Consider the following 23,822-nt stretch of genomic DNA (forward strand, 5'->3'; position numbering starts at 1 on the left):
TCCCGAGTTTTTTCAGAGGCTAATATTTCATCCACGATATTCTCGGGTGACGACCTGACCCGGCGTCAATTTCCGCCTCCGCTCTGTGCGGCGAACCTCAGGCAGTTAAAAGCGACATCCTGTGGAATCATCTCGCATGATGGGCAATATGGGGAGTTATCGCGCGGTACACTCCGCGTCCGCTTAGGAATTGAGTCAGGTCGCGCGAACTTTACCGTGCTTTCGTTTGATCCATTTTGAGACATCTGGAATAATCCTGTGTGTCCAGCGTCCTTTAGATGAATCATCCCATCTTTTTTGCCATTCCAAAATAGATTCACTTCGTGCCAATTACCGACGATAGGTATAGGACTCGCCGATTGTATATGATGGGTCATAGAGGCGTTGACCCTCGTTCGTCAAGATGTCGGTAGGGATCATGCCTGCTATCACACAAGCTGCTTCGTCTGATGTTGTACGGTAAGCGCACGACATTCGCAATGCATTCAATCTGAATGGGCCTGCAATTTTTCTTCTATTTGGTTCCAACTTCAAAGACGGTGCCCAGACTGGAGCTGCATAAAGCAAGATGGAGCTGACAACTCTCGAGATAAGGAGCCGGCGGCTTTGCCTAGGGTCGTCTACATTTAGTAACATTCTTGCCAGCAATGTAGCAACTTCGGTAGCCTTTGTTGCTAAATTGTTAAGATGAGGGTTGAATTTTTGTTTTCAGTCAACCATGACTCCTAGGTATTCAAGCGTGGTTACGAATGTATGATGTATTCGTCAATTCTGATCTTTATCAACGTTTGCTTTCTTCGTTTGGTTATCAAAACTGCGAACGTGTCAGACCAGCGTCTTCTAGCCATGACCGTATTTCAAAAATTGCCTTGATTGTGAGGATCTCGATCCCCTCAATATCTCGTGCCTCGGTAGTCACTCCGATGTCATCTGCGAAGCTAATGATTATCACTCCATTTTGCAGTATTTGAAGGTATGCTTCACATCGAGAGCAACTTTCGCGCAAGATTTATTGGCCTCTCACTGTTTTCTCAGCAATTTTTGTCACCGTACTGATCGTATTTTTCTCGGAAACTCTTATAGCCTTTGACACCGAATTTAGTGTAAAGCTGGGAACAGTGAACGCTCACGCATACACTGAGGTACATTTTTCTACGTTGAATTTAAGGAGGTTCCCATAAATAAAAAAGGAGGGTGTACATTTTTCCACCAAATATAGTCATGTGAGGTATCAAATGAAAGGTCTTGGTTAGTACTTTCCGAAACCGGTGTTAGTTTTGATATTTGTTGGAAAAGTGGGGAGTGCGAGGGTCGAAAGTGATCACTTCTTTCACAGACCCATTCTCAAAAACTACTATTAACAAAACTATATAGGTGTCGCCTCTGTGCAAAATCAATTCTTCAAATGTCAGTATCATCCGAATATGGATATTCTCACATAATATATGCATATTTTACGCGCAAGGTACTAATGGGGCCAACATCCACTGAGATGTTCCTATAAAAGACTTACACAAAACCTTTCATACCTGAAGCGTTCAGCTTCCGGTGTCCCTATTTGTTTTGTTCTCTAGGATGCATGCACATTAGGCCACGATTCGGTTATTGTCCCTAACTTTCCTGTGACCGACCGTTTTAAAACAGTCCGGAGGTGTTCGATGGGATTAGGTCTGGATATTGGCAGAGGCCAGTCTAAGGTTCTTGTTCCGTACTCGAACTATTTGGTGATTGATATTGCTGTGCCCTGCAGATCAAAGTTCTGTTGAAAGACAATATCTGAAGTCTTAATGCGAAACAAATGACTCTGTAGAACCTCAATCTGAGAGTCTACCTTCAATCTTCTCCAATCTTCCATTTCTTGTCGCACAGTTCTATATTATAATTGAGCCTCACTCAAATGTTAGAGTGGGTTGTCTTTTTCTTCCACGATTTCCCTACATAAATTCGCGACCATCGGGCCCAAAACGTTTTATTTGAGTCTCGTCTGACCAGTAGCCTCGGTAATCTGCATCATAGGTTTTATATTTTATGACGGGAAATTTGTACATACATTTTTTTATCAAATCTCTCTTAATGTTGTACAAGTGGTCAGCCTGCATTAACAGGATAGCACCACGGCGAACGCAAATCCATTTCCGTGACAATTCGGGATCCTAGCCTGGCAGAACAAGATGGAGAAGAATCAACAGGAAATATACCTACAAAATTTCAATTAAATCAGTTTAAGACAAGAAATATTGAACCAAAAATGGGATAAACCTTTAACTTCTCCTATAATTGACAAACAGTCTTCCGACCTTTGGTGTGGTGGTTTATATTTGATTTCGAACTTACGTCTTTTCCAACGCCTGGCTATTTATGGCGAAATTTCAAACAATTTTTAGATATAGTTAGTTATTCCTTGGAGGGGAAATATGGAATGTAATTCTGCTTCTCTTTTTTGACATTCATCCCTCCATTCATAATGATTAATGCTCGCATAGATTTTTTGGAAGTATATTGTTTTCATCATTCTAAGGCCTTCTGTGCTGCTCCTCTAGATTGTCGTGGGATATTCTCGTAGCTAGCAATACATCTCTTCCTTCAGTGGTAGTTTATCTGTCTTGACATAGAAACATCGTATCTTTCTGTTGTCAATTCCTTGTATGTGCTTTTTATATCATTTTATATGCAAGGCGGCTTTGGAAAATTTTCATTCAGCAAAAACTGGCGAACATGAACGTAGTCGCCTTAAAATTTCAACTTAGCATTCGTTACGAGTCTTTGACCTTTTTCCTCAATTTATGTTTATTTTCCGTCGAATCTTAGGGTTATACTCGAAAAATTAGATCTATTCCTCGCAATTATTGGTCAGTGATATTGCACAGTATCCCTGAGGTCTTCAGTCACTTGTATGTATTCATCGGTTTTGCTATGGTCTATTGTTTCGCTCGGTGGTAGTATTGCAATGTCGTTTTTGTTTTTGGCAAATTCGATTTTTTTCAAATTTTCAGACCTATCCTCAGTGTTGAAAACTAACTTATGGGAAAGTCAGGAGGAACCTTTGATTTTTTTGCTAAATCGTTTTTCGAATTTGACCAATAATTTGAGTTTTTCTAAAAGCAATGAAAACAGTAGGTACCTGAAAATTGTCATGAAAAATCAGCTAATAATGCAATGCACGGGTCATCCCGAACGGAATCAGGCTCTTAGCAAAATTGTGCAATTCTCCTTAGCCCTCTTGATTTTTATTTCATCCCTGAGAGCGATATATATAAAGTAGATTAAATCAACTACGGAAACTAAATGGGATCTGCCCCAGGGCCTTTCTCTTCAAACGCCTCATCTGTAAAGTTTAATAAACTACGACTCTGATATCATTAGCGCTAAAAATAGTTGTATCGTATAAGCAATAACATTCTGACTGAACTACGAGGAGAGCAGACAACTGGAATATACTAGCCTGTACCAATGGCTGGAAATTTCAAATAGTACCAGCGCAAGCAGAAAACAGGCAGATTTTTGAAGCGAATGGAAATTTTAGGAGTGAAGTTATGACTTCTTAGCTCCTAAAGTATGGTGTTACGTGAAACAAGAATCCTGATTTGGCAGTTGGGGTGCATGCCAGGGATTCAATTTCTATACTGCAGCATTGAAAAGCTGACAAATTATGGGTTATATCTATTGATTGTATGGGAAAGTTTCGGAAACGCATTTATTATATATCAGACTGGCGAAAAAATATCTATGAAGAATTGCTGCGGAAGTGGCAAATACGGATGAAAATGACACGTAAGTACTTAGATAATGGCTCATCTCTCTTACAGATGCGTTGTTTATTGAAATAGTGATTTTAAAACTTAGTGCTTTTTACATCCGTATTGCATCCATGCATGTTCTTTTTATTATTCTGCTTTCTGTTTCTTAATTTACAGAATTTTAAATAAATTCGATACAAGATGGAGCAAGTGTAATTCTAACCTAGAATATACTAACATTTGCTGACGCTTCCCTGACCTACATTACTTACTTTGGATAGTCATTTGTCAAGTCAAACAATATTATTGTGAAGGGACTTCAAAGGGAGGAGACGTTTCGGTGTTAAAGAACCTAATTATTGGTAAGTGTTGCATGCATTATTCTTAATTTTTTTGAATATTAAGGTTATATCATCTACATGAGATATGAGATTATACATTCAAAGTGTTTAAAAACAAATCGAATGTGTATCAGTAACGCTTCTATTAGGTGCACAAAAGCAACAAGTTATAATTAATGAATTACTGAGAAATGTTCTTAGCCGACCCCGCTTGTGACCGGGACAAAGGCTGAAGAGAAAGGAGACTGAGAAATGTTCTTGAAATGAGGACGTGAAGTTATGATTGAAATTTCGAAAACAATTACTTTCAACAGTACGTGGCATATAAATATACATTATCTTTCTCATTTTACTATTTGTAGTATGCATAGTTTATTCTGCTTGATCTTTGTATATTAGTAGAATTAGCGCTTCGCAGAAGAACTATCAGTGTACCAAAGGGCTAGAAATTAAACATAAGCATGTGCCCCAGTGCGCTAGTCATTCAAATAATAATATTCTACGAACGCAGTAGTTATCAATGCTTATCCAAACAAGTAATGATTCCTTATTATTTATGTAAAACACCATAAGGTATTTAAAATACGGGAAGGAGTTAGTTGACTCTAGCTTGATGATTTCCTTTCTTTCATTGGCAGCATTCGCCACTGTGCCTGGTGTGTTGGATGGACTCAATGATACAGTTTTCCATATTCCGATCCCCTAGCAGAGAATGAGAATTCTTCAGATCGGTTTACTTGGTACAATCAATTCATCTATTTTCCTCTGGGTTTCTTCTTTTGCCCCCAAATCTCAGAAATATAAAAAATAATAGAATTCTGCTTGGTCCCCTATACTCAACAAAGGAGGAAACAGGAAACGTAAAGTACTATTTAAAAATATTCTTATGAATTCAGCTTGGAAGAATGAAATTCTATTATATATATGTATATATAAGTATTTTTTGCCTATTTTTTTCTCCATGTTTTTGCTGTTAAAAGATTTAGGTTGTGCGATAATTGAAATGACTGATATTATGGAATCTAAGGAAAAAGAATTAGTGAACACCATAGATCAGTGAAACTTTTTTCAAATTGCTCTTAGGATATCTCCGCTTCCTTCGGAATGTGTTCTAATCGGTTTTGTAAGTTATTCACTTTTTCTGGTGTGGCCTTACAAATTACACAACTGACTGAACGTGCACCCGGGGCGGCACAAAGACGAATACAGTGAACCGTGATTCGAATCCAGTTCAACAAGATTAGGAAAAAATAGTTATTAAGATTGGGAAGCTGGCGTTGAAACTGGCTAATTTTTTTTTTCAATTTACTGGATGTAATGATGTTAGAGTCTCATTTGAGAGTTAAAATTGCATTAGGAGGTGTTGATAAATGGATGTCCCAAGCAGACAACTTTTTTATTGCTCCTTGGAAAGTTACATAGGCTGTAATTCTGTGGCATTGTATGGCTTTATGTTGAGCTTAAGTCGACCTCATCCACGCAAAAGAGAGGTGTTGTCGGTCTGTCTGTCACACCCGATTTATTCGAAAATGAATAGACCGATTATCACAAAATTTAGTGAGAACGTGTGGTCTGTGGATCCCTTTACATGCAGCAACTGGCGTCATTTTGTGAATGTGACCATGTGGGGTATCCACTGACAGGGCGCAATTAGTTCTTTTCGAAACTGGTCCCATATTTGATGTCGGGTGAAGTATAGGGGGGTGAGAGCTCAAAATATGACCCTCAAAAAGTGTAACAGGTCTCGCTCTTAGGACCTTCCAACTGAAAAATCTGAAAAAAAACAGTGACCTGAACGAAGTCTAGACCACAAAATACATCCCATTCTGATATATGCACAAATAAAGTTAGTAGTATAGTATATTAGCAGTTAGTAGTATAGTGTACTAGTATATTAGCATATTTTATAAATTTGGACGAAAGCTAACCCTCTACATTTGAGAAAAAAGTTGTAATTTCATTAGCAATGGAACCAACCTCTTAAATTTATTCTAATTTTTGTACACATTATATCTTTGCTTTCTTTTCTGTTCTGCAGTGAATGACATGGCTTTATGTTGAGTTTAAAGGGGTCTCATACATGCAGAAGAGAGGTGCAAACATTTTTCTCTCTTTAAATGCAGCAATTCCAGATATTCAATAATATGCAGTTTGTGAAACAGTTCTTCGCTTGGACGTTGGTTGGAAGGAATCCTGTCTCATTTTGAAGTAGGAAGGCAGGATTCTATCTCAGAGGTATAATCCCCAAAATACATCCCACTGCTCTATCTAACCAATCTAACCAAACGAAAGGCCCATACATACTGCGGGAATATTAGTCCGTTAGTCCTTGTTTTTGAATGCTTGGGTGCTATTCTTCAAACGGGGGGGTCCGTGGACCAAAAGGCGTGGGAGTAAGTTGCTTTCCATTTGGTCCAGTCCAGCATCATGTGGAGGTGGACTTCGGATCCCTCATATCCCAAACAATATCAAGCGAAAATTTAGCTTTAGCCTAGCTTAGGCTTAAACTATTGGAGGTTAAAGTTGGATATAATTCGTAATCTTGTCGTGGTTTTGCGATTAGCGTTCTCCACCTGTTGCCACTTTCGGTCATACTGCTTCTAGGGCGGAGGTGAGGCAACGTCTGATTAGTTTCCTCTGTCCTGGAGGAAACCGTTAGTCCTAGTTTTTGAATGTTTGGGTGCTATGTCCCAAATTAGGGGTCCGTGGGCCAAAAAGCGGGGGGATAAATTGCTCTTCATTTGGTCCAGTCCAACCCCATGTGGATTATTCCTTGCTATAAGTTAAAATTCGCCCAACATCATATATAAAATGAATAAAAATCTGCTTTTCCAGATTGTAGTTTTACCACATTAAATCAAATAAAAAAAGTAATGTCCGTTCAAGCGCGGACATTATTCTTTGGGAGCCTTAAAGTTACCCATCACATTTCGCAACTTTGGCATTTGGATGGACACTGATTTCGATTAATTTGAAAATCGCGCGTAATGATGTCTGAATGTATTAACCTGCGGTTTATGAGATTTTTATAATGTGGATTCCGCATTGAGGTGTTGATTGATAGTCTCCTTAGCTTGTTTGCTGCTGGCTGAAGGGATTTCGACCTCATACGGATCAGATTGATATGGGTTTCCCAGGAGCTACTTATAGTTCCCGTGTTCCGGATTTAGTGCAACTACCTATGCACGTTATCTGCAGTTCGGAATTGATAGGCGTACCTTGAAAGGTTTCCATGGCGGTGGATTCACGACAAATGCTTTTTCACGCAAGATCCTTCAGTACAAGTGTGTAGTTTGATTTTTCTCCTTCGAATCCTCACCAATCAGAGCGCGCTGCTAATGCTTAATCTTGACTAGGAACCCGATCGCACTGGAGCTTCCGCTTGCTTCTTTCATTGCATTGCATTGAAGAATTTTTTAAGTGCCCAAAAAACTATCTCTATTTTCGTTTATCGTCAGTTGTGCGAAGTTTATGGGACACAATATACGCACATCAGCAAGAGCGGACTCAAAAAGTTCAAGGACACATCCATGACGAATAGCTTTCCAGTCCATATGACAGAATACCATAAATGGTGAAGCGGCCCGAGATTTATTTGAACACTTCATAGAACAGAACGAGGTATTTTTTGATTATATACCGGCAAAGCGGTGTTTTAACCCTCTCAAATATGCTCTTGCTTCTCATAAGTGAATGAAGTCAGTTACGGCAAGCATGTTTGTGATGTGATGTGTGACTCTTCCTACATTTTACTTAATTAGGCTTCGGGTGAAGTAAAACTAAATTAAGGTACCCTGGTGTGAATAGTGTCCCTCCATTGTGTATAGATGAAATTACCCCCTTTTCGGGCTCTTTACAAAAACATGTGGCCATAAACATGTGGCATGCACTTTGGTCCACGGATTCATCTACTGCCGAGAAATATTCAGTTATATTGTATGTATGCGGTCTTCAAAATGGTTTGACTGAAGGTCCGACACGCAACATTCCTTGTTAGATAAAGTGTATGCAGATGTTAATTTTTTCCAGTAGACTATAGCTAACAAAACTGACAATTCAATGTTTTATTTGAGCTTTCCTCTAGCATTGTTTCTAAATATCCATTGCAACTTTGTGCCATGTTTAATTAAAGAAATTGTCGATTTTATGCTTAGTTAGGTTCGAAATAATTTTCAATATTTACTGAATTGTTACAAGTAAGAATATTTTTTAAGTATCTTAGCAAACATCACTTCTAGTCACGGGGAAACATCCTTAGTCACAAATTATTTTTTTTTCCAGCTTCCTCGATCCTCCCCAAATCAACATGCTTGAAGTTTGCGTAGATTGTATTGAATCTGTTGTAGCAGCAGAACAAGGTGGCGCAAGCCGTATTGAGCTATGCTCAGCCCTCAGTGAAGGTGGCCTAACACCAACTCTGGGTACACTTAAAACTCTCAAATCTAATCTAAACTGCAAAATCCCAATTTTCTGCATGCTTCGGCCACGTCGGGGTAATGATTTCTTTTACACACCAGAAGAGATACAATCTCTTCTGTATGATATCGAATTATTCAAAGAAAATGGAGCGGATGGATTCGTTTTCGGAGCCTTGGATGCCAACAGGAATATCGATGTGGAAAATTGCAAAACTATAATTTCTGCAATTGGAAATTTGCCAGTAACATTTCATCGTGCCTTTGATTTGACTGATCCACATAGAATGCATGAAAACGCCCAACTCATAAAGGATTTAGGATTCAAGCGGATTTTAACGAGTGGATTTGAGACCACTGCAGACAGAGCCATCAATGCCTTGAAGGAATTAGTTTCACATCATGAAGATCTCATAATAATGCCAGGTAGTGGGGTGAATTCCAAGAACTTAGAGAAGATTCTACTGGAAACAAATTGCAAGGAGTTTCATGCTTCGGCGAGAGCTCATGTAGCGAATTCTGATGAGAATTCGGGGTCGATTTCGATGGGCGGTGGAAAAAGTGATGCAGAACCGCGACAAGTTACTTGTTCTAGAATTGTTAGGGAATTAGTTGATATTGCCAAACGATATAAATGAGAGGGCAATATAAATTGACTTTAAATAAGTTTATGTTGTAATTTTTATGCAAAGGAAATACGCGTTTTAAATAATCGCTTTCTGCAATGTATTTCAGAAAAAATAATATTTATCTACACCTTTTGAGTAAATTCCAATATTAAAACGAATTTTTTATTTATTTCTAATCACATTTTTTAAAAATGTGTTATTTTTATTGTAGACATATGAAATCAATGATCGCTATAATTAAAATGGTTTTTGATTATTCTTGTTACGTGGTTGACAATGAATCATGACTTTGATGGCACCTCCATGGCCATAGCGGGCGACATCGAAGGCCTTTTTCGTTTCAGTAATGTCGAAGTGGTGAGTGACCAATTTCTTGATATCGATGGAGCCATTAGCTACCATAGCCAAGGCAGCGGGATAGCTACAAGAAAAAAAATATGAAATTAACTTTGGGAAATTCTTTATAAATATTGAGCACTTACTCATTACTGTAGCGGAAAACTCCGCGAATATCAATCTCTTTCACAAGAGCATTGATTAGTGGAATCTTAGCTTCAGCATGAGCCATTCCCATCACAGCAACAATACCACCAGATCGGCATGCCTATAGAAAAAATGAAAAGTTAATTTAGTTGCTATTCTAAGGAATGAACGTTTTGAAACTCACCAGAATACCCAATCGAGCAGTTGGTTCTCCACCGAAACAATCGACAACTCTGTCTGGTTCCGAACCCAACAATTCGTGAACTTTCTTAACTTGTTCTTCTTCTGTCATATCCTTTGTAATAAGCAATGTTGCTGTAGCACCCATGCTCTTAGCGATATCAAGTCGACTTTGTAGCATATCGGTGATGATAACTTTGGATGCTCCCATTGCTTGGGCTGTGGCAAGAGTGACTAGACCGATTGGGCCTGAGCCAAGAATCAAAACCTCAGAACCAAGCTCAATACCAGCTCGTCGGCAGGCATGGACACCACAAGCAAGAGGTTCTAGCAGACCACCTTCTTCCATACTCACATGATCGGGTAATTTGAAACAGATATCTGGAATGTGCTTGTAGTAACGTGTGAGATTGCCACCATGAATTGGTGGTGTTGCGCAATAGACAAGACTCTTGCATAGGTTGTATCTGCCTTTCTGCAAAGAAAGGGTTATATTAGCTCTGAGTTAATATGTTTTGTATAGACAAATGTTACCTTGCAGAATTCACAAACTCTGCAACCTGCACCAGGTTCAATGGCGACACGATCGCCAGGCTTTAGAGTTGTAACATTCTTTCCAACTTTAGCAATGACACCAGATGATTCGTGTCCAATGATCCATGGCCTGTCTACGACAACATCACCGACTTTTCCGTGCACGAAGTAGTGGATGTCTGTACCGCAGACACCAATGCAGTCCATCTCGATAAGTACCTCTGCGGAAGGAGCGAATTTTATATTTTTTTACAGGGGAAAAGTATAATGGACCTAATGCAGGTTAACGAGTAACAGGATACAAATCCTTTTATTTTCAAAGTGAAAACTTGTTCTGTTGGCTTGAGTATCAAAGTGACAATGAAAACTATAACGATTGATGGCGTTGAAACTTACCATGATCTTCAATTTCTGGGATTGGACGTTGTTCCTGAAAATAAACGGAAGAAAAATTATTGTGATTGATCTTAAATGACAAAATTGTGTATTCATGTCGGTTTTTTGATATTATGTCTCGTTTAAAGGTCGACATCAATAATATGTATTACTGTGGAGAGTCTAGAGTATACCACAGGTATCAACTTCTTTTTGTCGTTTTAAGGTCTTATGTTATCAGATAACTAGCCTAGAACCGTTTGACACAGTATTTCGCGCTAGCTCTCTCATTTTCCTGCTTTAGGGAGCCTTCAAGTCAGGAAATTTTCCCGCCGTCCATCAATACATAGAAGGCTACTGACTATCTTTACTAGGTTCATCACTGAATTTAAGACCATGTCAGTTGCAGGGTCACCACGCTCCGAAGTGTCTTCGCGGCTTCGACTGTTCCAAGGGCTTTGACGAACCTCCTGTTGTTCGCCTTCGCGACATTCGGCGTGCAAAGAGATCACCGGGGTGGTGGATGCCAAGAGATAACGTCCGTCATTTCGAACGCGAGGTATTGATGGTTGCTCGCCGAGAAGTCTTCCAGAATTCGCTACTCGTTCACCATCTACATCACTAATTCCGACGAAAAGATTGCATCGGAAATGTTCGCTTTGTAGCTCGGGCACGGGGACTTTTCTGGCGTGTCGAATCTAAGCAGGTTGTCGTCAGAGGTCCAGCCCTAGGGTGGGTCCTTCTGCTACTTCTGATGAAATCTCCATTCACCTATGGCTCTCCAGTGTCTCATGGGGAGCGGCCCTCAGATAATCCACATATAATATCCGTAAGTGGTAACCCGACATGTGGAGTTAAGTTCCGAGTGTGCTTAACATATCTGCAATTTTACGGAATTGAAGGTATTTCTGACATCAAGCGTTACGAGAAGCACAACTTGCATGACAGTAACCCCTGTGGATCTCTCTTAAACTGAACTGTTGTCTTGCTAACTCCAGGCGATGAGGAAAACTGGCCCCCTTTAAGTAAGCTTTGGATGTTACAAGCAGTATGTAGGTCCGGTCGATAGCGAAACATCACCGGTATACTGCGAAGAGATCGTTAGGTCAGGCCGTAGTCCGTATTTTTCATAGAAATTACTGCCATTTCCAGGTCTTCCATAGTGAAAAGTATGCAATTCTCAGCGCCTTCCATCCTTTTGTGTCATCAGTCCAATCCAGGGTCCGTAAGGGATAATTTTCGCACAATCCGGTTCAGCTGATCAACATTAAGTTACAAGGATTTCCGCAGGAACTTAATTTAATTGGTCATTCTGTTACCTAGTCCTCACGGATCCCCATCCACTTTGTTAACTGGTTCCTGATAACAGCAGGCTGCGCAGTCTCCCTTTAGTTTTTCTGTCAATGTGGTGCGTGACTCCTTCCGCTCTGCTAAACGGTGGAGCTTATGTCACTCCCTCCGCTGGTCGATAATCACCTCCGTCTACCAATACATAGAAGGCTTGTCATAGTTGGTTGTCCCCGGAACATGGAAGCACTGCAGACTCTCTTCACCAGGTTCATAACTGAATTCACGATAATTCCAGCTATAGCCAGCGCTCCAAAGTGTCCTATCGTCCGGCTCTGGCTGTTCCAGGAGCTTCGACGAACCTTCCGGTGTTCACTTTCGCAATATTCGATAAACATTCCGATGTTCGCCTTCGCAGCATTCGACGTGCAAAGAGAGCGCCGGGGTGGTGGACGCCAAGAGATAGGGTATGTCATTTTGTGAGCTATTGATGGTTGCTCGCCGGGAAGTCTTCCAGAACTTCCTACTCGTCCACCGACTACACCATCAATTCCGACGAAAAGGTTCGGTTGGGAATGCTTGGTTTGCCTGTGATGTTTAAAACTACGAGTTCCGTATTCGCCCCCTATTATCAGGGATTACCCTGTCATTGAAGTCATCTCCACCCCAGATCCCCAGCCTAACCGGAAACAACTGTTAAAACTTTTCGTTCAAGAAGATCATGAGTTTTCCGAATGGCACAATACACAATGTAAAGATTCATGATTCCATTTAGGATTAACGGTTGCCCGGGTCGATGAATGGAATGACGACATTATCAATCAAAAGTTAAATTTATTCATCCATAACATAATTAAAGACGATAGCTACTGGCGAGTATGAATATCGGTTTGTCATCAACAAACTTAAGCAGCCGAGATTATCAATCTTTTAATCACAAAATTGAAAGAAGATATGCTATCAGCTTGTAGCACAGCTTTACTTCCTCTTTTATCAAGATGAGATTGTTTCAAGCGGGATTACAATGATTTTTCTCAACTTCACGTGTCTGGTTTTAGCAATAATGATGAAGATAATGTTAGAATCCGGATATCAACTTTGGAAATGAGTTGATAATGTACATAAAACAAACTGTTTACAAGACGAGCCCTTAACATGCTAAATGGTGATATCGGACTCTTCATTTACACAGGTCATACCTGATGTTTTGAAGTATCATTGGTATGGTTTTTCCCGGATACATGTAACAATATAGTAATGGGTTGTTATTTTGATGGACGAAGACTATTGTTTACAGTAAATAATTAGATGATTACAGTTACGCATTTACCGGGATCTCAGAAATAACTTGCAATTTGAACAAAATGGCACAACCCGTTTCTGAGGGGGAGGAAGGTGACGATTATTACTAAAATTTGCAGTCCTAGAAGGGACTCAGTCAATTCGCAGTATGTAAAAATGCATTATTATCGAAGGTGCGATGGTTGAAGAGGTAGAGTGTCAGTCTTTCAATCTCACTGTTCTGGGTTTGAATCCCAGTTGTCATGGCTGTCTGTGTTCGTGTTGTGTTTGTCTCACTGCTTTGAGATTATCACTTGTACACTGAGTGTGATGATAGTGAAGCTGAGGGACATATATAAGGGACTTATTTTCCTCGAAGCGACAAGTCGGTTTTCTCAAACCAGCAATTTGGGATGGGTTAAGAGCTCATTGGCCAAAATGGCTGCCCTTAGTTACTTAACCGAGCTTATGAAAAATTACTTTCCAAAAGGATGTGCTAAGGATATCCGAGGTACGTTATTATTTGTGAAACGTGATATAGATGAGTTTATCGTGCCGAAGGAGGTTATTATTATCTGTTTTGCAAATAATTTGACTGCGGTTATCGTGCTAGTTAACATCTTGAAAGAGAATTTTACTTCTCGATGGGAAGCCATATGAAGTTAGTTACAGGCGCATATATCCACGCTATTTGAAACTCACTATTCCAGGATGGTCGCCACGTGAGTCACCTTAGAAGTGCTGGCCCAGAATGGTGGAGAAAGGGGGCAAGTTTCTAAGTAAATCCTGAGTGGAATCAAAGCACATTGTCAGAAACGGGCAACGATAGCCCTCTGTTCCGCATAGGAGGTTACAGTAGATAGATAGATTTCACCAAAGGAATAAGATATCTACACTTAGCACAAATCATTACTTTCTTAGTTTGATGACAAGAGGGTTGATTGTATCGAAAAATTAGTTCATATCTAAAAAAAGGGTGGGGGCTTCAATCTTGAATCTACCATAGCCAAAAATCAGGAATCGCAATAAAGGTCGTCACAAGGTTATTACCCACCAGGCAACCCACGCGATAGTGTTAAATTTTAGTCCTTTTAAAATAATTTTAATATTTAGACGCACTTTCATTTAAATTATAAAAATCAAGGAAACATTTAAATCTCTATCTCGATGTGTGGTCGCATACTAGGAATGCTATCTTTCTAATGAAAACCGGTTAATTATACTAAATCTTCACAGTTTACTGAACATTCTATAGCACAATCGTGCCACGCCAAATATAAATTTACGTGACACAACACGCGCAAATAAATCCACTTATAGAAGCTGCCTCGTGTCATCTATTTTTATTAAAAAACCATAGACCTTTATTATCTCTATTACGCATTTCTAATGAACCGAGTTGTTTTCAATCATTTTCCATATTAATTTTAATACTTTTTCCAGACAACTTTTTAATTAAATTGTATTCTTTTTCCAAGATATTTACATCTATAATCCCAATCGCGGCCTATTAACTCCGACGAGTTTTATTATAAACATAATAAGGCACTTCCTTGTCACAAATATTGCACTAATTCCAAAATATTGCGAAAATTTACAGAACAATTCTACATACCAATCGCAAGTCTTCAACTCCGTAGAGAACAGCGGTTAAATTATCCTTAGCCATGATGTTAGCCTCGCACTTTACAAGCGATTCAACACTGAATAAAGTTTAGTCAAGTGTCTGCGAGATTTTATTGAAAAATTAGCGGAGCTCAGTACTGAGCGATAAGATCAACAGCAGCCCTCTCCCCTACCTTAATTGTAGATAACCAAATGTTTGAGAAAAATGTCATCTTTCAATGAATTTTAATGTATGAATATTACTCTGTATATGAAAATTATTTGAACAGTGTTTAAAAGATGATTGGACGGACTTTAATGTTAGCCATTATTTACGATGTAATTTGTTGGAAGATACATCTAAATCGGGCGTTTGCAAAGATAAAGATACATTGTTTGCACTAAATGAATATTGCTCGTACGACTTTGTATAAATAAGTAGAAATTGAAATGATTCTATGGGTTTTAGAATTAATAGTGTTTTGTAAACTTGTAAAACTTAAAAAATCAATATTCTCATTCAATGCTGTCTACACCTTGTAAGACTCGTCTGTCAAATGAGATTAATGGTCACCTGGTCAGATTTGCGGGCCTTAATAATCGTCTAGCTGTCGTTTACAATAGCTATATTCTGCTTTTTATCGTTCCTTCGGAGGTTGAATTAGCATATCTTCCCATGTATGCTGTTTCTCCTTCTCCATTGGTACTATTTTCGGTTCCCAATGACTTCTGCATTCGCTCCCCCTGCTGCGGTATATCAGGTAATAAATTCCTGGTTTGAACAGTAGGCCACTGGTATACTCTCCTCTGTCTGGCCTAGTCTGGTTCATTCAAATTTCTTGATGGAATGAAATTTTGACGTAATCCTGTCTCTCGGTATCAGTCATTCGGGGTACTGCCTAGAAAGAATATAGTTTTTTTCGGTTTAGGCAGCTCTTCATTTCATTGATAACCTCGGACGTTCTGATGACTACCTTCTTCACCTGCATCTGTATGTAAAGACGGAGAGGAATCGGCCCTAAAAAAGGACTTCAAGGATGGCGTTGGGCATGTCCTCATGGTCCCAGGCTTTGGAGCTTACGCAACTGTTTGACTGTTGTGTTCCCCAAGTTATTGCATGCCCATAGTCACTAGCCCTACTGTTATATCTTTTGGGATGCATAGACCTGCAAATCATTTTGTAACTTTCTTACATACATATTAGGTGTATAACTTTGCTTCTGCCGTTTTTAAGATGGCTTTAGAGATACGTGGTGAATAGAACTAGTCTGATGTGTAATTTGGCAGCTTTACGAGCCAAATTTTTGTCTTTTGCGGGAAATTTTGCTTTACGCGTTCCATTCAACCAAATCTGTGGCTGAGGCTCATGGAATGCTCGCGTATACGTCTGGCAAGGCAGCTATTAGTGAAAGAACGTGTCGTGAATGGTTTCAACGCTTCAAGAACGATGATTTCAACGTCGAGGACCGGCATGGCGGTGGAAGGAAAAAGATGTTTGAAGGTGACGAGTTGACGACTTTACTTGACGAAGACTCGTGCCAAACCCAAGAAAAGTTGACGGAATCATTGCATGTGACTCAGCCAGCCGTTTCCAAGCGTCTCAAAGCCCTGGGAATGGTTCAGAAGCAAGGAAGTTGGGTGCCGTACGAGTTGAAGCCGAGGGACGTTGAACGGCGTTTGTTTGCTTGTGAACAGCTGCTTCAAAGACAACGACGGAATGGATTTCTGCACCTTGTCCAAACTGGGGACGAAAAATTGGTTCACTACGATAATCCCAAACGCAGAAAATCATGTGGTTTGCGCGGGCATGCTTCCACATCGATCGCCAGGCCAAGGCTCCAAGGTTATGCTTTGCATTCGGTGGGATTACTTCGATTTAGTTTACTACGAGCTGCTACAACCGAGCGAAAGCATAACAGGCGAACGATATCGAACTCAATGTTTGAGACGAGCACCGAAGGAAAAACGGCCTCAGTTCGAGGAAAGGCACGATAAAGTGATTTTGCTGCATGACAGTGCTCGCAACCGGGGAAAATATACTTGAAAACGCTGAAATTGGAAGTTCTACCCCACCCGTCGTACTCTCCTGACATTGCTCCATCTGATTACCACCTTTTCCGATCAATGGCACACGACCAGCCGATCAACATTTCGGTTCTTTGGATAAAGTGAAAATTTGGATTGATTCGTGAATCGCCTCAAAGGATGACGACTCCTTACGACGTGGATTTCGTTTCCTGGCGGATAGATGGGAAAAAGTAGTAACCAGCAATGGACAATACTTTCAATCATAAATGTACTAACAATTTTTAAAAATAAAGCCTTGAACTTTGAGAAAAACGGCAAAAGCAAAGTTATACACCTAATATATTGCTGACGTTTGTCGTCATCGTCACTCCCAAATATGTGGTCTTCATTTTCTGTTTAACTTTGGAGTTTCTTCTTCTTCTTCAATCGCTCGACAGTGAGTCCTTGAGGGTTTTACGTGAGCACCTGTCTGGACGACTTAATCCCATGGTCTTCTTAGGACAGGGATTGAAATAGTTATCGTTCCGATGCTTGTAGTTCTTCTAAATAAAAATAAAACTAGGTAGCTTGCTCCTACTACAATATATTTTAATAGTTAGTAAATACGTATTTCGAAAGCTACTTACTTTCTTCCTCAATACTTAAGCTAGCTTGTTACTTTCTTCCTCAGTACTTAAGCTAGCTTAAGTACTGAGGAAGAAAGTAAGTAGCTTTCGAAATACGTATTTACTAACTATTAAAATATATTGTAGTAGGAGCAAGCTACCTAGTTTTATTTTTACAGGGATTGATTTTGTGACCACAATCAGAGCCCCGCTGTGACAAGCAACAACGGTACCAGTCTATACCAAGTGCATGGCTTAGCATTCATACTGGTGGATGCAAGAATTACCTAAATCTCTACCGAACTAAGGAGTACGGCACCCGTGTTGAAACGCAACACCACGCCGAGGCCCGAAGGTCTCTTCTCGCTTGAGCATAACTACAACCCCCATGAAACTCCCACTAGGGGGCCTACCGAAAATAACCGAGCTATCTTCACATTCAACGGGAGTTCACCCGAAGTATGAGAGCACTTGCGCTGGCAAGTGGAACTGGTCCAAATGTCGGCAATGATTGTGGAAGTGGAAGATGAGCAAATTCTTCAGTTGAAATCTGCTCGAAGTATTCTCGCCGTCTATCCGTTGCGGCTCGACGGTTGGCAAGCAAAGTGCCGTTCTTGTCATTAACATAACAGAAGTGTTCGATATCCTGTGTGCGTTCGTTTCGGCTTTTGCCAAGTCGATACAGATCTCTCTCGCCATCTCGAGTGTCCAGGATATCATAAAGATATTTGTAATGGGACGTTCGACTAACAGCGATCGCTTTCTTTGCTTCCCAGTTGGCATTCTTATAAATTTGCCAATTGACAAACGTTTTATCGTCGAGGAACTTGTGGTAGAGGCGTTTCTTTTCACGAGCCTTCATTTGAATATTATCATTCCAACGTCAAGTATCTCGGTTGATGTACCGTTTACCCGGCTTGGTGACCCCGAGGGTTGCAGAGGCCGCTTTATGGATCGTGTCTTTCATTTGGTTTCATGATTCTTCCACATTCGTTATGGTCGGTAATCGTGTAAGTGAGATCATTTCTTCTTTCTCCTCACGAAATCGCCTCCAATTAATGCGCGGCGGGTCAGTGCGTTCGTCACGCTGTTTTATTGGTGGCTTAATTCGCAGGACGGCAATCAACGGCCGATGTTGAGGTGCGATGGTCTCATAGGGAACGGGTTTCCAATCAGTGACAGTGGTAAAATGTCGGTGTGTTATGAGAATATAGTCGATTTGCGTTTTACTGTTCCCGCTACAAAATGTAGGAAGATGAGACAATCGTTTGATGAATCATGTATTCATAAGAACAAGGTCATGGGTATCCGCAAAATCGATCATACACTTGCCACCCTCATTGCGCGCTCCGAACCCCTTTCCCCCATGCCACCTGTTACCGTCTGCCTTTTCACCCACATGACCATTAAGGTCGCCAGCACTGATAATATAGTCGTCAGCAGGCACGTGACAAGTCTTTTCATCGAGAAGTTGCCAGAAGGCATCTTTCTCGGCATTAAGTCGACCTGTCTGTGGTGCGTACGCGATGAAGAAGTGAATAGTATGATCAGCTGATATAATGGTGAGCTTCATCAGCCGATCATGGAATCGTCGACTTCTTTAATGGCATTACGGAAATCCTCTGAGATGGCAATGTCAACACCATATTGAGTGTATGGGCTACCAAAATAGAGAAGTTTGTAGCCATTTTTACCGCATTCGCATTCAATGTCGCAGCTTTTGGCACCAGACCATCGGGTTTCTTGCAGAGCGCAGACATCAATGCGCTTTTTTCGAAGGGCTCTTGCGAGTTCCTCGGTCTTTCCAGTTAGGGTACCAACATTTTGCGTGCAGACACGTATTTGTTTTGTTCGGACTAACCTGCTTACGTCCTGACGCCGTCCATGCGACAAGAACCCATGTCCATTTCTCGACAGGAACGGGACCCGCCCTGCCGCGTCGACTGAGGTGGACGCCCTAGCATTTCTCCGAGGCTTGTGACTCAATTCGATCATCATGTTTGTAACGACATTGTATGCATTTTCTTGGTCGGCCTGTCGCAGGACCTGTCACCAAGAGAGATCAGGTAGGATTTAGCATAGTAGAATAACTCCAACTATACTCTATTTGTTTCTTTCCCTGATATCAGCATTTTACTTTTGTTTTACTGAGGATAGTACAGAGTACGTTGCCTCAAACCCTCCTCCTTTACCTGGGGTTGTGACCAGCATACAATGTTAATAGCATGGCGGAGTTAAAACTGCTAAGTTTACTAATTCTATCTAATTATTTTCTAGTGTGTAACTGAGAAGTTAACACCATCATGTAGGAATATCATCTTGGATATTTGAGGCAAAACTCTCAGTTTTATTTTGAGTTGAATATAGAGTACTAGGTTCTTAATTTGCATAGTTATAAATGGCATTGCTTCGTCCATTGTTTGTTTTTAAATAGATGCACTAAATGCGTCAGTGCATTGATGAGATGAAAAGATACAACGTAGATTCTACAATAGTAGAATAGCATCTTTAATTTTAAATGGCTGCACTGATATTTTTCTGCATCACATTATTTGCGTATTACTACTCTCGTTTCATTTACATGATTTTGTTTATCAACATCTATAGTAAATGGCCCACCAGGTTATCAGTACACAATTTTAGCGTGGCACCCTTCAGCACGAACGCCAAAATCAAATAAACGATTAGAGTATTCTGCTCAAAATCAATTATGCGATAAAACTGGTAATTTGTTATCGACGCAGCGAAATACACATGAATATGTACATAAATTTTAATTATGATTATCAAGTTTCGGGGAGGTTTGTAAATCTTTCCATTTTGTTTCTGAAATGTGTCTGCAAAAAAAGTTGGGATGTTATCAATGGGTGTTACTGAAATTTGTCGTTAGTTACCCTTACGCGGATTATTTAAGAAATTAAGATTTTTATGCATGGATCGGGCACGTGAAGAATTTTTGCATTTTTTTTTTTTTTGCAAGTAGAAGATTTGATTATTAATTAAGTTTCGACAGAAACATTATATAATATTGGTTGTGTACGATGCTCAAGCCATGTTTGAGTATCGATTAGATCTGATTCTTCAGAAATTGTGTGTGAGCCGGATTAAACGGGTTTTGATGTCTACCATTTGGTAAGGGCATTTTGGTTATTATGGAATTTTTATTCTATTGATACATACTTATGTACGAATTAAGTTCAAGGGGTGACTGGGCCCCTAAAGATTATTTTATTGGGACAGAATAAGTTAATTATTGATTCAACCCTTGTCTATTTTGGCACAATGGGTATTTTCCTTCAAATTATGGGACATTGTTCAGTTTGCGAGCTAACATTTAATTAAATGTCCTAGATCTGTTTTGTTCGGAGTTGGCGCCTCTCTATCTATTTTGCTGATTGGAAAGCTGGTTATTTTTGATACATACTCGTATTCATTGCACACTCCTCTTCTGAACCTTGGTGAACTATGTGATATCGGACATAGCGGTTGACAATGCGATTGGGTGTAGCTTTTACGTCTTTGAATTTTAGTGCTTCCTCGCATTAGCTGCATGGTTGGACAACATATGTTACCGTCTAGTCTTACGATAATTTCTTAGACTTTGCTTTCAATTTTAAAATCTTTTCTATGCTATGTCGCTTTGTGTTCTGTATATGCGCTTTCTTTTTAAATTGTTACTTTTATTGTTTTATTAACTTATGTCACATTTTGTAGATATGGTGCATTTTATAACTATAGGGCCACTCCTAATTTAACTGATTTCTGTTTAACTTTTCGCTGATGTTTAAGTTAGATGATTTCTTTGTTCTTGGGGATGAAACATCTAAGACCCTTAACAACCCTACTTCACAAAATTTTACTGATAAAATAATAAAAAAATGAGATGTCGGAAATTCGTTTGTTTTATAACTATAGGATCGCTTTAAGTAAAAACAAATTTATCAATGAAAAGTTCAAATTAACAATTAATAGACAACAATTAATAATCTGTAAGCTGAAAGTCCGAAAATGCGCACTACCACATTGTCTACGAGGTTTTCCATATTTTAGGGTCCGCTACTGCTGCCTTAAGATCGGGTTAGACTGAAGTAAGAGTCTCTAAAAAAAATGGCCCACGCTTCTTTTATAATAAAGTTTTTTTCCCAACACACTCCAAACGTTTCTGATTCAATCATGAATTCATCAATCCATAAATGTCGCTTCCACAATAAATATCACCCCTTTATATGCGGGAGGTAATCTAAAGGTAATGATAATGAAATTAAAAGGCGTTGATTAAAGTCAAAAAAATAATTAGTTTATTTATGTAGTCCCCTAACAAGTCCAAACATTTAGCTCATTTTTTTTTCTAAACCCAGGATTCCGATTGAAAAAAAATCTTTCTATTGGCCCTTCAAAAAAGTCAACGACCATCAGTACATTATCGTTTCCAAATTTCGTGCTTCGATAGTGTCCCTTGAGTCAAGGAAAGAGATACAAATCACTGGGAGCTATTTCTGATAAATAGTGTGGGTGTTAAAGCCGTTGCAATCCCAGGGACAGGCAACACTCCAATCCGCAGTTTGCCGTGTCTTTTTTCTTGATAACCTCTCGCAATGTTCTTATTTGGTGTCCTGATAAAACAAGGCAATAGTGGTTTTGCTTTTCCAATACTACACCAACATTATTCCTTCATCAACGACGGAGCAGCCGGTATCCGGTCTAGGTCTGGCTTAGTCCACTTGAAACTTTTCGAGATTCTTCTTCGAAATGTCCTTTTTTCTTTTGCTCGTCGGTTAATATCTTCAGTATCCAACGCGCAGAGACCTTTCTCATAAGGATTGTTTGAACGCTGCCATATGATGTCCCCGTGACCTCAGCTAAATTGTCACTCTTTGATCGACAACAAAACATCTTTTTTCACGTTCTCTGCATTGGGCGACGTAGATGGGTATCCTTCACGATGTTCATCTTTTGTCCGTAACGTAACTTTCCGTAACGAGTTGGGAAAAAAAAGGATCTTATTAGTAAGTGTGCACGCAATCCGATAGAAGACCCAGCTATTTAACAACATTGTAGTTTCAGCTAGACAAACTTCAAGATGTGGGGTGCTTTCTAACAGTGGCATTGGAGGCCAATTTTTCCCGATAATAGTTTAGATAGTAGTTCTAAGCTACGTCCACATTTATGCGCTTTCCTCTTCACTTTCTCTTTGCGTTTCTTCTTTCCTTTCAACATGTGCTGAACAAGTAACCTGGCGTGAAAAAGAAAAAAAATCGGTCCACCTCTTCGACAAGAAACAGATAACTCCAACTTGATATAAGTGTATTCCATAATTTGTTAAAGGATCATTTTGACAAGTTATTAGGAGCCGTAGAGCCAGCCATTTCACTTCAAGAGCAGCACTAATTTTCGAAATGTTATTCGAGTTGAAATGAAGCTATTGAAAACGTTCACTTCCGCTATTTTGGAATTTTGCAATTACAAGGGCACTGATAGCATTATTCTATTTGGCCTTGTTGGCATAAAATACCGGGAACTGGGTTAATCTGAAATGCTAGGGTGAAACATTAGATGGGAGGTGTTTGAAAACACAGAAAAATAGCAAATGACAGCGCAAATTTTCCACCAAGTGAAGTTCTAAATTGTCGCACAGTAAAGTTGTGTATCTTTTTTAATATATAGCAACTGATGACAACATCCTGAGCAAGGAAAATCCTTGAAAATGCGTTCAGACTTTATTGGGTAGAATGAAATTAAGAGAAATTCTATCTATTCTCTTTTGATATAAATGTAGATAGTTTAAGCTCACGGGTGAGGACGCTGTGATTTGTCACCTACGCAGGTTTTTGGATACTCTAATGGAATATTCACTTGAATGAGGATATACAGGCATATGTAAAAAATCCCACCCCAGTCCTGATTCCCATCACTGAAAGGCACGATCCTGAAAAGCCGATTAAGTGTTACAAGTATGGTTCCCTTTCTTCTTTAACCCTTGTTCTGGTCAGTGATAGTAAATTCTGATCATCATCATCAAACGAGCAACCACTGGTATCCGGTCTAGGCGCTAAGGCCCACCAATTCGATATCCCTAAAAGCTGTCTGGCGTTGTGGATAAAATCCAGCTCAATAGGTGGGCGGATCACTTAATCCGTATGAATGAGGCTGGAAAGTCTATAAGAGCAATATCTATGGTAGGAAAAGAAGACGAGGCAGACCCTGCCTGAGATGGAGCAATGGCGGTCAGGACGCCAGACAGCTATTAGAGATATCGAATTGGTGGACCTCGGCGCAAAACCGGGATGTCTGGAATTCCTTATTAAGGCAGATATAGACCGGA

At 39.8% G+C, this 23,822-nt stretch overlaps 2 protein-coding genes across 2 annotated transcripts; one reads left to right on the forward strand and one right to left on the reverse strand.

Annotated features, from left to right (window-relative positions):
• Positions 1 to 3,019: 3,019 nt before the first annotated feature.
• Positions 3,020 to 9,280, forward strand: LOC119659537 (copper homeostasis protein cutC homolog). Its single transcript, XM_038067678.1, has 3 exons — positions 3,020 to 3,771; positions 3,915 to 4,099; positions 8,360 to 9,280. The coding sequence occupies exon 3, from the start codon at positions 8,385 to 8,387 to the stop codon at positions 9,129 to 9,131; it is 747 nt and encodes a 248-aa protein (XP_037923606.1). The 5' UTR covers positions 3,020 to 3,771; positions 3,915 to 4,099; positions 8,360 to 8,384; the 3' UTR covers positions 9,132 to 9,280.
• A 41-nt stretch (positions 9,281 to 9,321) lies between these two features.
• Positions 9,322 to 15,012, reverse strand: LOC119659535 (sorbitol dehydrogenase-like). The gene is made up of 6 exons (XM_038067677.1): positions 14,878 to 15,012; positions 10,716 to 10,749; positions 10,320 to 10,540; positions 9,790 to 10,260; positions 9,605 to 9,726; positions 9,322 to 9,543 (listed from the first exon to the last, which is right to left on the reverse strand). Exons 1-6 carry the CDS (start codon positions 14,929 to 14,931, stop codon positions 9,360 to 9,362), a joined length of 1,086 nt encoding a protein of 361 aa, XP_037923605.1. The 5' UTR covers positions 14,932 to 15,012; the 3' UTR covers positions 9,322 to 9,359.
• Between the last annotated feature and the right edge of the window lie 8,810 nt (positions 15,013 to 23,822).

Source organism: Hermetia illucens, chromosome 6 (assembly GCF_905115235.1).
Source record: "Hermetia illucens chromosome 6, iHerIll2.2.curated.20191125, whole genome shotgun sequence".
NCBI classification, from domain to species: domain Eukaryota; kingdom Metazoa; phylum Arthropoda; class Insecta; order Diptera; family Stratiomyidae; genus Hermetia; species Hermetia illucens.